General features: G+C 37.8%; 1 protein-coding gene across 1 annotated transcript; it reads right to left on the bottom strand.

The window, feature by feature from the left end:
* Nucleotides 1-3,993: 3,993 nt before the first annotated feature.
* Nucleotides 3,994-17,082, bottom strand: emc2 (ER membrane protein complex subunit 2). The gene is made up of 11 exons (XM_077721818.1): nucleotides 16,979-17,082; nucleotides 16,339-16,452; nucleotides 14,571-14,635; nucleotides 13,985-14,070; nucleotides 12,634-12,691; nucleotides 10,193-10,278; nucleotides 9,676-9,735; nucleotides 7,465-7,546; nucleotides 7,146-7,256; nucleotides 5,577-5,681; nucleotides 3,994-4,484 (listed from the first exon to the last, which is right to left on the bottom strand). The coding sequence occupies exons 1-11, from the start codon at nucleotides 17,016-17,018 to the stop codon at nucleotides 4,398-4,400; spliced, it is 894 nt and encodes a 297-aa protein (XP_077577944.1). The 5' UTR covers nucleotides 17,019-17,082; the 3' UTR covers nucleotides 3,994-4,397.
* Nucleotides 17,083-17,696: the final 614 nt, after the last annotated feature.

Raw genomic sequence — 17,696 nt, 5'->3', positions numbered from 1 at the left:
AGTACATTATACAGAGGGCGATCTTAAATCTGTCAGAAGGTATACCGATGAGAATTTTGCTTGTCCAAGCAGAATTATTTTGTTTTCTTACCTGCAATTTGTTGCTTTGTTATTTTTTTCGACCCATATAACCTGGACATCTTGAATTGGCAAGGATTACTAAAATGCACTACTATACATAAGAGCAGAGATTCCATCTGAGGTACTTTAATAAAGCTACTACAAGACAATGTGGATGTCATTGGTTCAAGGTAATCGAGTTACCCACCTGCACAGACAGACATTAAACAGAAAAAAATCATTGCAGTGTATGCTTGATGAATTGGTATATGGTTGGGGCTGTCAAGGCTGAGCAAATATGTAGTATGGCCAAGGACTGTTGATAGATTACCAAGCTCAATGTGTAACAATAAACTAAGTAGTGGATAAGTACTTCAAATTGTACTTACACACAGGACTTGGACAGATGTTCTTGGCTACAATCCACCTCTGATAGTGTGGTGTGTGGCTAATCAAAATCCTGAGAAGGATGTGTTCACACATCAGTGAATATGCAATGTAAAATAATCTTGTTGCATTGTTTCCAGTTGCAATGAGATGATTGCATGGAATTATAAAGGCGTAAATATATCAGCACAGGAGATGTCGCCAAGACAACCCCAAACCTCCTCTTCATCCTGACTGTCCCATCTTCAGTTGAATTCCTTTTGGGTTATAAAATATACCTCTGTGGTTGCATTCACCCAGGAAGCTCAATCAGTAGCCAATTCAGTTTTCCCTCTCCTTTAGTGATTAGGCTCAAAGCAGTGTGGGATAAGTCCGAGCATTTTGGCTGAGAAGACCCTCAGATGGGAATTTGCGGTTTGGAAAGTCTTGGCAAGAAGGAACAGCTGTATTTTGGAGCCAACAACTTCCCTTTCTCAGATGTTAATATTGTCCTACACAGTGGCAAGGTTCTCAGACAAGAAGAAAATGCTGAGGAGTTCACAGACATGTACATGGCCAAAGTTTCTGTCAGCTAGCCATGAGTTATGAAGAAAGCCGAACAACTACAATGGTCTCACATTTCAATTGGCTAGCTTCTTGAAAAGATTGCAGCCTCCTTGAGGCCCAGGACAAAGGAAAAGGAAAACATGCTCTACCTGATGCCAGTTGCTTCACTCCTCAAAGGGTTTCACAACCAATGGTATCTAGCCTCATCCAAGCAAAGCCCTGTCGGCATATATATGGTTTACATTTTAATAATCACATCAAGTGTCTTAGCAAATATTAATATAACAAAGAAAATAAAAGTTTTGCATCCAAAAGCTATTACCAATAAATATTGGGTGAAGGATTCCAAACTGAACTTACCTTTTCTCTCTCAGTCAAGTGTTTTTACATTTCCTGTGCATTTTTTTTAATAAAGCAAGTATATATCTTTAGTACAGGGATTTGCCACATTTTGTAAATAGAAATGGGGATCCTACAGCTAAAATAAAAAGCTCAAATGAATTATGACCACCTGGTAACATAACAAAATATGACTTCGTACTGCCTTTTTTTGGATAGCTGGACTAACGTATGTAAACCCAAAATTATTCAGCCTTAGGTCAAAAAAATAAAATAATAATTCTGATCAGACCACAAATAACAGGAGAATCCATCTCAGACTGCTCATGACAAAGAACAATTGAGGTGACTTTTAAACCCTTCGTGTGGCTAGTTTAAAAAAAATGCCATATGAGGAAAACTGCGACAAGTTTAAAATTCCGTGACCAAAATTAGTTAAGTGTTAAGTCTTTTGTGTTCAGAAATAATGGTACCTCAGTAATCATCATACTTCTGAATGGAACTAGGATTGAAAATGACATTTAAATAAAGTATTGTTTAACTACAAACAAAATACAGTTATAGTCTCAATATGGTCACGCAGTTTTTCGCTAGTTTGTCCATGTTTGTCTGCCCTGTTATTGCAGGCCGACCTGTCTTGTGTGTATCCCACTTCTCCCTGTAAATCAGCTCACACTAAGATTTGTAAATACTGTTCTATTATAGGCAAACAGATAGTAGAGTGGTTACTGCATCAGCTTCACAGATATGTGATCAAGGGTTCGACCTTAGGTTTGGACCTTCCTGAGTGGAGTTTGCATGGGTTTTCTCCAAGTACTCCAGTTTACTCCTACAGCCCAAAAACATGCGGAGTAGGCTGGTGAACACTCTAAATCGCTTCTAGGTATGAGTGTGAGTGGTAGATCATCTCCTTGTGCCCTACGACTGGCTAGCCAACAATCCAGGGTGCCCATAGTTGCCTGATAGACTCCAGCACACCACACATCCCTTGTGAGGATTAGTGGTACAGAAAATAAATGAAGGAATGCTCATAAAAATGGCTCTCGTTTTTTAGGAACATTCCTTCATTTATTTATAATATAAAAACACCTTAGCTTTCATGACATACTATCCATACAAGATGAAGTATGTATCAACATCCCAAGTAAATAGCTAGAGTTGTCAGCATTTTAAAAGTAAATGTTGCTTTTATGGACAAAGTTACCACACCTGCAAGAGGAACTTTTTGGACACTTTGAGTCTCGGACCATCCCACCCAAGTGTGTCAAGTCTGTTTTTTTTTTTATCTTCAAGTTTGACTTGGATTGCAAGTGATCAAATTTGGAACTCAAGAAGAATTGTGACCGAGTCCCAATTGCTTGAGTCCAATTGTCTGGTTATTATTTTTAAAACTAATGAAAACAAAACAATTTCTGCCTTTCCCTTTAATTCCAAAAACAAAATGGTTTAATATGCAAATTTTTGTGACCTTAACTCAATTAAAAAATGCCGATAATTAAAAGACCAAATTGTGTGGATACATTTGACACACAAAAACACATAAAAACATGTGCAGGTTAGAACAAAAAACGTACAATTAATTTACAATTCAGTTGAAGAAAAACAAAAGATTATTATCCCCTTGACGGCAAGAGCACTTTCATGTAAATTCTATCACTCATTTCGTTTAAAATTTCCATAAAATGCAATTATCAATTTTTCAGTAAAACTATAGGTGGCACTATTGCTTTAATAAGTTAATCAATTCAGTGTGCCCCATCGAGAAAATTTCACTACTATATGTCATATGTGAAATACTAACAGAATACTCACCTCACAATACTGTAGTTGTGGATTTGAAGCAGTTGAATTCTCATGGGTACTCATATTCCAAAATAATGCCTTTTGTAATTATGGTTATTTTAGGAATCTAAGTTGTCCTGCAGTGTGAATGAGTGTAATTGGTTACCTATATGTGCCATGCAATTGGCCTTTTCCTGAAGTTTGCTGGGATAGACTCCAAGTCAGCTGTGAGCATTCAACAGATAAGCAGTCTAGAAAATGGGTGGATGATGTACGGTAAATTATCTAACAATCCAAAATTCCATTATGGTGCTCCCTCTGTATGAACGTCTCGTTTGTTTTGGTTTTTTTAAACGGTTTACTGGGTATTATTGGGAACTTTGGAAGTGATTAGGGCATTTACATGTAAAATGCTAGTTTATGTTTAATGTTCATGAAACCATTCCGGAACAAATTAATTTTGCGAGTAAAGGTACCATATTTCAAATATATAATAAACAGAAACTCGGACACACATAAACAGAACATGGATGTTTGAGTGACAGGTTAAGATTGAAGATTATTTTGCTAGACTGTTGTGTGTAAAGCCGCACCTAAAACTTTGTTTTTGTTCTCCTTTCCAATTCACTATGGATGATTCTCTCAAAGGAAAACATCAAGAAACATTCTACAATGTTCAAACGTTGATGAAGTTGCTGCCTTGGATAACTGCAAAGAGAAAATTGGGAAATTAATATACAAAGAAAAATTCTAAATCCTGCTGCAGTACAGAACACGTTTGGGTTAAGTAATTATCAATGTGGCTCACCCTTGGAAAAAAATTTCAATTAATCGAGACAAACAAAAAACTTAACAACTAAACCACCAAACAAATCTATAATCAGTTAAACTTTTATTAAGACATTATTAGTTTTGACAAAAAGGCAAGTTTTCTTAGATATTCATCAGTGCAAACAAGTCTCGAATGTCGCGATAAATAGCATTTACTGTACATCTTACCTTATTGTGTACATTATTGTTGCTCCCTCGCTCAAGACAAGTAAATGTAAAATATATTAAAGAATGTTAGTTATCAGATCCAAGGACAAATGTTTTCATTTTAGAGGAAGCGGCATTCGGTCATTGCCGATAAAAAATTCAGCCAATTACCAGACCCCAACTTGAAAGGGAACAAAAGAAAACAAACCCTTGCTAGGTTAAGTTTCACTTCAGGTCATAGGGCTGTTACAGCTGCCATATGGTTCCAAGTGTGTGTGGTCACCCATCGGAGGAAGCAGGAAGGTCTAGGACATAGTTATCTGCATGGATTCCAGCATCTCCTCCACTGCCTTAACAGAGCACTTGTTCTCCTTGGACCCACGACCAGCCAGCTGTAAGTATGAGAAGGTGCCAGAGAAACCACAAAGATAAGGAGTTCGCTCGGAGCGTTATGTTTTCATCCGGAGTGCATGTGAAATCTAAATAAATGTAAAATAAATAAATAAAAACAGGACAATTTAAATCAAACAGTTATTATTGTGTTTTTACATTAATTGAAATATTGTGTTTTTGCCGACTATTGAAAAAGTAGAGCCTAATAAGTGCACAAAGTATAATTTCTTAGGTTTTTCAGCTGGTTCCTCGCCCACACTTGTGCAATGTGCAATTTTAGGTCCTTTTGGATTTGTTTCAAAACAAAAAGACTGGTGGTTTAGTCAGCCTTAATAATACTTGTAACTCAGATGATTCACAATGCACTCGTGCGACCGAATTAATCCGATTTAAAGTGCAGTTGAATCAAGATGTTGGAAGCCGTAGTGATGGTGTGAATTTTGAGGCACTTAAATTGGAAATTTGGTACTTTTCTGAAATAGTTGCTTAAAAAAAATGTAACTGACATTTTTTTTAGGATTTACGGAGTTTAGGGAGGTTGTCAGGAGTCCCTAAGTTTGCATTACTTGTCCGGAGTAAACTCAGGGAATTGGCAGCTCTGCTACTGCAATATATTGTCTCTTAAATTTTATAGAAGCATTAGAGTACTAGTATTGCGTTTTGAAATCATTTGAGGTGATTGTAAAACTACAGGAAAACAAGAATATTTTGGCACACCAAATAAACTTTTGTGTTCATCTGCAATCAATTACCATGGAGGAAATCTCCCCCAATTTGCTAGTAACAGCTAATTTGAAAATTACATGGAAATGAAAATTGACATTAGTGGATGTAGTCAAATGGCCTTGCAAATTATTTTAAAAACATTGTATTCACTGTTGGTAAAATGGATGTGTAAAGGCTAGTGCATTTAGTAAACATATTCCTTGAAAGCAAAGAGCCAAAAACTAACAACTGAAACCATGTGATTAGTGGTGATGCTGTAACAAGTAAAAACATTTTCTGGGCCAAAACATCAGAATTGAAAACATCTGAAAAGGACATGAATCAATAATAATGCATATAATGAAGATAATGTTCATGTCACTGACCTTATAAGCTCTATTTATTTGATTGGCAGCCCAGGCAGCATACTTCATGTTATCCTTTTTCACTTTGGCACTAACCTTTGGGCTGGCAGCTATGTGACTTGCAGACTAAAAGAGTGCAAAGGCAAAGAAGAGAATGAATGTGTTGTATCACAATAGGGTGAATATATTTCTTACATCTTCCGCATTCATAAGACTAACAGAATGGCAAAGTAAAAAGCAAAACAACAAGAAAAAAAAAATGGATGCCTTTGTTGAGAGGGGAAAAAATGTCAACACCAAGTAATTGATCTAGTGTTTAAATGCTTCATGTGTCAAACATTAGTTCATAGGGACCTAATATCTGAGGCACAATATCTTCAGAGAAATGAAATAACTTCATGTGCAAAATATCTTGCCACAAAATACTTTGTACTAGGGAACATGTGAATCATGATCTCTGCATGACCTAATGGCTCTCCTCCAAACCACAAAAGCTATGTCTATTCCATGTTCCTGCCACCATTTCTACGCAGCACACCAAGAGGACTTCCCCTGTATGCATTTTAAGACTCACCCTACCAGAATTCTAAAATTGTAACAACAAACCAATCGACATGGCATTTTCCCATAAAATGGTGAGGCATCTATTTTTTTTTTTTTTTAAACTTAACACAACCACAATTTAGATGATGTCAAGCTGCATGACAAAGGGCACTATTATGGTCGGGAATCCCCACTTGTGTCGCAAATAACGTAGCCGCAGACCAATTGTGGTCAATGGTAACAGTTTGTCCGTAGAACTGTCAAAGTTTGTGCAACCTGGTGACCAACAATCTTGCACCTGTCGAGATCTGGACCTGCAAGACTAGGTGATAAAACACACTGAACAAAACTGTAGATGTACTACAAAAGATCACCTGAAGGACTTCGTTCAGACTGAAGTGTTGCCGGATGACTTGTCAGGAAATCTTATAAGGTCTGCTTTTTCTCCAGGCAAATATAAATGTTATAGGAAGCGAATGTCTCCATTTATCCCAACTCTGTACCTCATGTTTCTCAGCCTTCTGAGGAGTATCAGAGGTATGCTGTTTTAAATTGTTTGGATTATATGAAGAATGCCAGTGCTCCACATGGAAAACAGAAGGGCTTTCTGTGTTAAAACTGCTTCCCCTCCACACCTCTAATTCCATGCACCCTTCTCGTTTGTGTTCTTATGTCAGCTCTCACTTTCACATGATGCATTTGCAATAGCAAAAATGTCCATGCGCGCTAACACTACTATCAATGTAAGCACCTGGAAGAAACCGTTTTCCAGCAATTCTTGCACCTTCTTTTAGCCCATGTCTACAATATTTATTTAAGTCACCCTCATAAAAAAATAAAAACTTTCCAACAAGGGGGTATTATTTAAAGAGCTCCAGTGGGGATGGACTTTCCAATGCTTGAGGCTTGAGTTCACCATCTGAGTCAGCAATATGATGACCTGTCTGACAGCCTTATTCCCCACTAAAACAAAATACACTGGATATATTGGTTTGCAGTACTTGACACACCTAGTGGGCAGTTTTTCTATTTTCTCTTGCTACTCACCATATAGAGCCCAAACAATGCTCTCATGTTTCTGTTGTTCAGCCTTAGAGCCTGGGCAAAATACTTTCTAGACAACTCCAGGTTTTCCAAGCCTCCCTGAGTGTACTTGACCTGTTAGGAATAAAACAACACATTAAGCTGAGCAGAGTAGTAGTAAGTACAAGTAATGAAAAATAATCGAGAGAGATTCTATACAATACACACACATTATTTATTTATATTTTATCTATACATATATATTGCTGTTTTCTGTAATGATTGTTCTGTTTTGATCTTAATATTTATTTCACTTTGATGCCTAATAACCAGTGTTACCTACCTCTGCATATTGCTCACAATACAAGTGATTGTGGGGATTGGTCATCATCAGCTCCTCAAGACAAAATGCAGCTTTTCCATAGCTGTGAAAAACAAGGAAAATAATCAAGCCGTAAGCTTCTGGATTTTCAAAATGCCCACTCAGTCTCTTTCAGTCTAACAGGTGATGTGATTCCTAATGGTGTTTCTAGAAAACTGGGCTAAAGTAAAAGGTATATACATTGTCATAAAACATTGCCCTGCTTGCTCCTTCTAAAGCAATGGCTGTCAACTTGCACTATATACGTAGCTTTGTGGCTTCAATTTGGGTGACATTGCCAACCCTTGAGCCCAGAGGTCTGGAGCCAGCAGGCTTGAGATAGCACAACAGGAGTGCTGCTAACGGTGGGTCCCTGGCACACTTGCGTCTCGGATGAGCCAAGGTCATCCTCGCCTGAACTTTCCGGGGGCCGTTAAGTTTAGCTGTTACAGCATTCAACACGCTCACATGAAAGTGTTAGCATTTACTTCACACTATGTGCAAATGTTCCATCACCACTGATAAATGCTGCCAGCTTGAAATAGATAAACATGCATACATACATACATACACATACACACACATGCACACCTACACTCACATTCATATATTACAAATCAGGCCAAAATGTTTTTCCTAATCATTTAAAAACACTACACATTTCACAAATTTTCCCTAAATACCAATACGTCCCTGTCAAACTCATTGTGTCAAAACTTGCAAAACTTTAAAATTGTACCAAAAAAAATACAAAAAATATTACGTGGAGAAATTTTAGTTTGACAATTCCTTTAGCAAGGCATTGTCCCTAAAAACTAAGATAATCTGATTCAGCACTGTCATTGCACCTTTCTCACTGGGAATCTTTCCTTGGTTAACTGTGGTGAGCAACACAAAGTATACATTGGCATGTGAGTTGAATTTTTGTTTCATGAACAACAATGACTCTAATAAATTAAAATAATAAAATCATTATAAATGACAACACGTTACTGAGAAACTATAATTATGGCAATGCTTTACATTATAGGGTGAAAACAAGTCCTACAATTTACCGCCCACCTTTAACTACCACAAAACCCTGCAATAGTAACTGGCTGAAAGATTAACAGCATAGGAGGGAAAGGATGGTGGGGACAGAGAATGGAAGAAATAGACAGAGGGAGGGGGTTGCACAAGAAAAGAGATCAGAGGGCTCAGAAAGTTGGGAGCTGCTTACAATTACCACTTCCTCTCCATAAAGACTTTCAGATGTGAGCAAATAGTGGTGCTGGCTTGCAACAGGGTCTCTTCCATTAGCCCCAACAAGAACCTTGTAACATGGCCAGACTCCTACCTTTTCAATTCTTTCCAAGAAATTTCATCTCAACATCACTGGCCAACATTCCATGGGTGCTCACAAACACCTGCAATATCAGTTTTTTTGTCTGTTGCGACAGTATCAGCAATACTACTGTACTATTTTTTGTGTGGGTTGCTGGGGCCTATCCTTAATCGGAGACCAGCTGATCGCAGGGCACAAGGAAACAGACAACCACTCACACTCATACCTACGGGCAATTTATAGTGTCCAATAAGCCTATTATGCCTGTTTGGGGAGTGTGGGAGGAAACTGGCGTCCCCAGAGAGAATCCACGCAGGCCCAGCGAGAACATGCAAACTCCACACAGGTGAACCAACCTGGATTCGAACCCGGGACCCTAGACCTGTGAGGCTGACGCACTAACCACTCACCGCCAGTCCGGGAATTTTTTACATTTTCATTAATTTAGGATCTGTAATCAGATTGTGGGTTTCCTTTGAAGAAGAAAAAAATCTCTCTCAAGTAAGGGGCAATGATGGTGTGTTCACAAAAGCTAACAGGCACTCCAACAACTGTATTACAAGAATACATGGAAAATGTTCGTGAATAAATATGGCAAAACAGAATAGTTGGCCTCCTTGGACCTCAAACATTGATGCCTGATTTAAGAAACAGCAGCCTTTAACTTTGATCAAAGCATCCTAGCATTAGTGATGGGAAGAATCTGATCCAGCATTGGTATCGAGTTCCGATACATGTCAAATTCACATTTCTGAAAGATGCACAAACGTGCTTGGGCTCCATACGCAGCCAAATAGTGACTCGACTCTACAATTCCACTAGAATTTGTGAACATCTCAATATTTTTAGCATAACGCAAAAGTACTTACTCATGTTCATTTATGTAGAGTTCTGACAACTCATGCCATGCTTCCTGGTCCCCCACAAACCTGTGAAAACAAAGATCAGTGAAATTAGCTAAAACTGGCTGTGTTAATAAGTAAAAAAAACACTCAAATAAGTGACTCTTGAATCAAATCAAAATGGAATCATGCAAGATTTTGTAATGTAAGCAAAAATAATTAATGTTGTATCATTGGTGATTCAAACTCCTATGCACCCCAGTATGAAAGGGTCTTTCAACTGCACTCAAGACAGCAAGATGAAGGAGCCCCAAGTCATATTGAAAGTGCTGTCATTTGTTTTCAAGAAATCTAGTCACATATTCTAGTCCGAAAAACAAATTAGTACTCTGGGATATGAAAAACAATTCGTAAAATATGTGGCATTTTAATGTACGATATATTTCTTTTCATTATTTGGCAAAAATACTTGCAGAAATTTGCTATTCACAACCTGGCTGATTCCGTATAGCAAGCTAATGTGGTGAGAAGGGAAGTGACTTACTGCTCTAAATACTCATTGAGTTCCCGGATAGCTTCAAGACTCTTTCCCTGGGCCTTCAATATTGAGATTTTGCGTTTCCTGGCAGCCTGCAGACAAGAAAATAAACAACACCCACATTTCATTCTATCTTTGCATAGAATCCTTAATATTTCACAATGACCGAGTCTGATCATCAATTGGTGTATTAAAACAACCACAATGAGAACAACCACAAAAACAGTTTGATATAGTGAAGTGCATTTAATCCAGTAATGGAGTTTTTAAATGAAGAAGTGAATACATTACAGGAGATAGTGGCAATGTTAACAAATGAGCCCACAGCCAACGATGACGTAGTGAGTCATGACAGAACCATTTGGGGAAATGCCACAATGGCCAAATCCCAAAAGCAAGGCTTCCTTCTGGCACTTGCTGGATCTAAAACTGTACTTGTCCAATTTACATGAGCTGAAAAATGCTTGCTACTTCATTTTGATGATGAATAGACCTAGAAAGATAAGACTCATTTATCAAAATTGCAAATGATCACTAACACTGTTCTGACCTTTTCATTTGTTTGCATCCCCAATGCGCGTGAAAAACTTAACAAGAAGCTGCTGCTCCATTCGAAGTACACTGCCTTGCCATACCTGACTTTATTTATGGACTTCTACTTGATTGAGGGGAGCTTCCTCACTTTCCACATTGCCAAAACCATTGGGACAATGTGTGAGCAATGTCTTGGGGCTATAAATTTGGACTTTTTCCTAACATGCTATCAAAAGGAATCCACTTATTGAGCTGGGACATGGACCTGCAAGGGCATCACAGTTAGTACCACATTTTCTCGCAACTGATTGGAAAACAAAACATCCTCGCAACCTGGTGGGAAGTTTTGTTTCGGTGCAGCCAAAAAATATTGGGCACTATGTCCTCTTTGGGGAAAATTTTTGACTTTTAAGTGTGCCCTATGTAAGTAAATATTGGTGGTGTACGGCTCATTATCACTTAATAAGGGGAATTGAAATCATTAATAAGGGGACCAATTGGCCATGGTTGATAGGCATGATAAGGATTTTTCCAGGTCGTTGCTGTTAAAACATGATAAAATGCCATGGAATGGATAAGGTCTTTATCATTTTTTGAAAAATATTTGTTTGTTTGTTTTTGATTTTTTAATTGGATACTGTCGTGGTAAAAAGAAAAAAACCTTGAAAATTTTAATGTCTATTCAACAACTTTGGTTAATGGGTACCATATCTACTCCACAGCCTGTAATTACAACAGCTCACTTTCCAATCTCTGTTTTGTATGCTGCATGCTTTGCAAGTCTTCTTCGTGGTCACCAATTTTCGGTCATTTCTCAGGGCTATCCACAGCTGACTCCTGAACCTGTAGGATATTTTGTTTGTGATAGTCTTACAGCAATAGAGTTGGCTAATGGCTGATGACTTTCTGCAGCACCCTCCATCACTACTCCCAATTCAATAATAAAATTGTGTAAGAAGAGGTCTGCAGTTAAAATTTGAGAACTGAAGCCTTGTTCCATCCAAACATGAGACTGAGAGACAGCGTTCATTTGGGTGGTACTAGTGTCCTGCAAAATAGATGACCATTTCCTTTTGCAAAGAGACCTCCGGAATTCCCCAAATTCCCTGTCATTGGATTTCCCAGCATGAATAGAACATGATTTAAAAATAGGAATTTTGAGGTTTGTCACTGTACTTTCTGGGCAAAGTCCACCTTGTTCTTCCTTTTCCTCCAGCAAATGAGTAGTTTGCTTCTCATTTGTTTGACCTACACTTGTACCCTCTGGAGTTTGGTGGAAATGCCATCAACAGTTGCCTTTTATTGAAAAAGATGTTATGTAGTGCTCCTTGTTTTCACCATCAAGAAATGCTACGTAGTCAACCATTGTGATTATCTTATTTATTTTCTTTTTTTCTATTTCTTTTAAAAGGTTGCCATGGCTAATGTTTGTATACTGACCATATTGTTTTCTTTTTTTGGCTTTATAATGATTTTTTCCCCTTGCATACTCCATTTCAGAGCTTTAATTTGGTTAGTACTCAAAGTGGCGTAAACGTAGTTTTACGATGCAAAGCACAAATCTAAAACTGAATTTAGAAATCCAAAAACTTTTACTGTTTAATGCTGTTAATATATGTTCATTCATTTTTTGCATGTTTGTAAAGTACACATGCTGTATGGTCACATGCTCATGGGTAACTTCTGCAACTTGTTAGCCGCTGATTTTTATGATTCATATGCAACATTGATGTGTTAACAAAGCATGATTATTTTTTGGCAACATGTTTAACTGGCAACTTGAAGGGGCAGAGAGCATGGCAAGGTCTCAATATTTTTATCCTACTAGTTGTAGTACCATTTTTTGGCACCAGTGATAATGCTCTTTTAATACAAATCAGGATGCCATGGAACCCTGGTTGAAAAAGTCTTACCGTATTTGTGGGGTCATCTTGAAGAATGGCATCATAATGCTTGTTGGCCTCATCATACCTTCAGAAAAAAAGAAAATAGAATCTCAAGTTTTTACACAATCCACTTTCAATCTTGTAAAATTAGGTGGTGTGGAAATCAAAGAGTTTTGGGAGAATCGAGTTTCTGTATACAGCAAAATGCATATTTCTATGATTACAGCAAGGCTATACAGTAATCAGTGGTGGTCTTAAGGACGAAATAAACACTCATTTAAGTTTAGGTTGCAGGTTACACGACCAACGTTGTGAGAGTCTGGTATCATTTCACAATGAGTCACGAATTCCATCCAAACAAAGCTCTTTCTTTTGAATATTATATTTGTACGATTGTAGCCCGTTCATCTTTAAACCATAACACATTACTTCGTTGGAATATTGTTTAGTTGACTGTTTGCATCTTGGCCCTTGATGTCACATGACATACCAACTTAGGTACGTAAAATTGGTGGACATAATTGACTAAAAGCCAAAAGGTGTTTTAGATAACATGTATACACCTGATTTGACAAACTAAAATAGAATGTGATTTGGTATTATCTTTTGTACGTCATCTGGCATATGGCAATTGTGTCGTTTTTATTTTTTTTTTTAACCTTTTCAAATGTTATCAATGAATGTTTTAACTGTCAAAGTCAGTGTCCATTAAGTGATCAGACAGTATACCAACACCCATTCTACAACAGAAAGAAGCAACTGTTTTCCATTAGCACTGAAAAGCTTCAAGTCCAGAGCAGCTGCCTCTGTCACACTCACGTTATTACTCAGCCACACTTTGGAATATTTCCAATGACATTGGGAAGCAGGCCACTCACTGATTTCGAAGGACGGGGGCGTTTTTGGAATAATGGGTTAGGGTTGACTTTAAGTGTAGACTTATTAACACGAACTGACTAATGTGTTAAGGTTACTGAATACAGAAGACTGACGTTATTCTACAAGGTGTTTAAAAATGACAAAGGAAAACAAGTAAAGTGACGTAAACATTTTCTTCCCTAAGATACAATAATTTGTACTAGGACCAAAACCAGAGATTGAAGGATCCTGAGAATAACAGTGGGATCTGACCACGTACTTCCAGGGAATCCCTAACTCCGACTCAAGGGCTAACCAGTGTCAAAGCTCTTTATGCATTACCCAGTTCAGTAAATTAATGTGGAGCGATCGAACAAAAATCATTTCTGAACATATGCACACTCAAACTATTGTGTCACAATCTGTCAAATGCTTCTGATTTCAAATCCCATTGTATACTCAAATCACAAAAACTTAGTTGTTGACACCCCTTTTCTAGAAATTGGTGCTTCATGCTTACCTTTCCAAAGCTTCCAACCTCATGCCCGATAATCGCTTCACTCTGTGGCTATCAGGAAACTGCTTCCTCAGTTCCTGTAGACAGGTCTGCAAGGATGCGGGCAGACAAGAAACACCAATTATAGTTGGCGGGATCAACTAAACTATTTTATGCTCCATTCAGGCACAGGAAAAAAAGTGTAATTTGCAGATTTTGGCTCATTTTGTTTTCATAAGACACTGTCCAACCTAAAATACCCAAAATATATGCTGGGTATTTTTTATCTAGATTGCTCAGTTACGTGAGCCTACTGTCCAAGTACAGTGGTACCTCGACATACGATTGTAATCCGTTCCGAGACTGAGCTCGTATGTCGAGGTTTTCGTAACTCGAGCGAACATTTCCCATTGAAATAAATTGAAAACAAATTAATTCGTTCCAACCCTCTGAAAACACACCAATGACAGGATTTACATATCTATACAAATACGAACTGCATTTACACACATTGCAATGATGATTCTGTAACTTGGAATAGCCTTGAAAGAAAGTGGTTGCTTCTGAAGTTCTTGCGTGTGTAAAAAAGAAAATGGACCATCAATCTTACCAGAGCCAAGTCATCCCGACTGCAGTCCAACGCTGCAATCATCACTTGCTCATAAATGATCCATACTGGGCAGAAGAGAAACAAAAACAAAAGGAAAAATATTGGACGATATTCCACTCTCCTAGTTGGTACAAGAAAATATGTAAATCATAAGTCACAATTTATTTTTGCATTGTTCTGTTTCATCCATTTGTTTTTCCTGAAAGTTTTAGGTTCAAAAAACACAATAACTCATTTTCAGATTAAGTTGGTTAGGTTAGTTTTGTTTAAGGCTGCATAACCACCAAATAATAGTTGCAGTATATTGCCCAATTTTTTTTGCATGTTTATCAATAGGCAAGATTGTATAGTAGGAAACAGCCGAAAGTAAGCAGGTAGCTACAGTGGAAGGTAAACCGAAACATAGAATCATTACATTTTTATGCTATATTTTAAAATCAAAATGCACTGCTGTGCGCAATGTGTGCAAAAATTCAGAAACACATGCACACTCCCAAGTCAAGTGAAGTGATCGACCAATAATTAGTCGGGCCGATTATGTGGGCCGGTAATTGGACATTTGATGTGTATCGTATTGGCCTTTATTTAATTCACCTGGCCGATATGAAGAAATCAATTTAAAACTGGATTTTTCCACTCAGATTCAGGCACGCTTCTCCTCTCACTAGGCTCCAACATAAACGATGAGCTGCTCATGAAGTCGAGGGTTTAGATGTTGTTGCGACTGCTATGCTATAATTTGCTGCAATTGATAATTAATACACACACACACCAGCACCAACACAAATTTAACCCCGTTAACCATCTGTTGCCTTACCACCATAAAAATAAAATAAAATGCTCGCATTCTCTCATGCGCGCTCTATCGCTGAATATTGGCTCGAAATATCGGTTATCCTCCTGAAAGTACTAAGAAGCGGTATCGGTCAGGGAAATACCCATATTGGTTGATTAATAGTCAAGTACAAAAATTAACTTCTAGCTGGCCAGTAACAAGATGCGGAGGTCAAATTAGTCTTTGTGATTTCTTGATCCTATAATCAGTACAGCATCCAATTTGACTATTTTTGGAGTGTTGGACGATATTGGATTTGGTCACAAGATCAGACCTAATAGTTACATGTTTTAGTACATTTGTGCTTTTTGGCAGCGGTAAAAAAAAAAGAAGCAAATATATCTGTCTATATATACTTCTTTTAAGAAATCAATGATCAGAATTATGTAAAATTTGTAAAAAAAAAAGTGCTTGTCTTGACTTTAATACAAAGAGATGCTACATTTTGCATTATTTTTTTACTCGTCTAAAAATATCGGCATCATTTAGGCATCAGCAAAACAACTACAGAAAGATCGTATTGAGCGCAAGTCAATAAATCAGTGTCAAGACATCCCTCATAGGTCTGGCCCAAATGATGCATGGTAGGCTGGTTGAAAAGTCTGCCTGGTGCCCACATTTGACTCAAATCGAATACAGCATCCTTTGTGACCCTTATTAGGATAAGCTGTCCAAATACTTTCATTCATTCGTTTTCCCTAGATATTTTGAAGGGAAGGCAAAAACAAACAACTCTTGATTCGTTCCTTTTAAAAACTCTCGCTGGATGTCCGGGTGGAGTCACAATGGTAAAAAAAAATTAAAGCTAAATTAGAATAACGTTTTGTGTAAAGTTAAATTAAACGTATGCTTGAGTGTGTCTGTATATATTAATCCAAATTAATCTAAATTTGTTTGTTCTGTTATGTGTGTTGCCGTGGAAAGTGCACTTACTGTCATCTCCCAGTTTAGATGAATGTTCACAGATGAGCTCTTCGCCAACATCCACTATTTGTTCGCTGTTTCTGCAGTTGTCCTCTCTCCATTTGCGCAACTTGTCTCGCATCTCTGCAGATACGGTGCATAAATTAAACCAAGAAACTCCAAGAGGCAATTGGTAAACATGCTTTCAATTTGTTATCTACTTTGAGGGAATGTAACAAGGTCGAATATAAATTTCTACGAGAAATTCCTCAACCGTATCTGTTTGCGTGGCAATGCCGTTTTCTATATTTTATCTGTATAACTTCACATGACATTACTAGTGAATAGTGCAAATCTATCTCGTATACACTTGACTTACGCTTGAAATGAGTCATGCAAGACATAAACTGTTGTATTTTTTTGTTTCTTAACTTTAAAATGAACTCATCAAACACATTTAAAAAACATTTACGTAAAATCAACTGTCATTTACCTATTATTTTGTGGATTGTGACGCTAAAGCTAGCCTTGATATTACTAGCGGCGAGCTAGATCTCTTGGTTTGTTCTAACTTTAGTAAAATCAGTAAACGATCGTCTTATTCAAACCGCACCACAATTCTGGCAGAATCTAAAATATCAAATGTTGTGATACCATGCAATTTCCTTACCTTCCCAGCCTACATCGTACATTTCCGAAACCGACGCCATTTTTTCTTTATGGCACAGCAATCTTCACTAGATCACAAATAGAAACCTAGATGTCCGCTGTGCAATGTGAGTTATCAGGAAGATACGTTGTCAATTGTCTTCCATTTTGCCCCGGTGTTATCTGCCATAATTTTACAATATTACAGTCAATGAAGCGTAGGCCATTAAAATCAGCAATTTTCGACCCATTTTAACAAAGCTTAGTTTGTTATAGATGTCCAAGATGCAATAGTTCTACTGCACTCAGTGCATCAATTTTCAATCCACCCTAAATCATAATAGTGTTAATACATTTTGTTAAATACGTTGAGGGGGTTTGGTGTAAATTAGTGGAAGAAAATCAAGATTGCACTGTTGTTCATTCATTCATTCATTCATTTTCTGAACCACCTTATCCTCACTAGTGTGTGCTGGAGCCTATCGCAGCTGACTTCGGGCCAGAAGCTGGGCACAGCCAATCGCAGAGCACGAGGAGACAGACAACCATTAATGCTCACAGTCATACAGAGACGCGTTTTAGAGTATCCGATCAGCCTACCATGCATGTTTTTTTGGAATGTGGGAGGAAACCGGAGTACCTGGACAACACCCACGCAGGCCCGGTGAGAACATGCAAACTCCACACAGGTAGACTGACTTGGATTTGAACCCAACACCCAAGAGCTGTGAGCCTGACGC

The sequence above is a fragment of the Stigmatopora nigra genome, chromosome 7 (genome assembly GCF_051989575.1).
Source record: "Stigmatopora nigra isolate UIUO_SnigA chromosome 7, RoL_Snig_1.1, whole genome shotgun sequence".
Taxonomy (NCBI): Eukaryota; Metazoa; Chordata; class Actinopteri; order Syngnathiformes; family Syngnathidae; genus Stigmatopora; species Stigmatopora nigra.
Note: the sequence above shows the minus strand (reverse complement) of the source record. Positions and strands in the feature narration are given on the sequence as shown.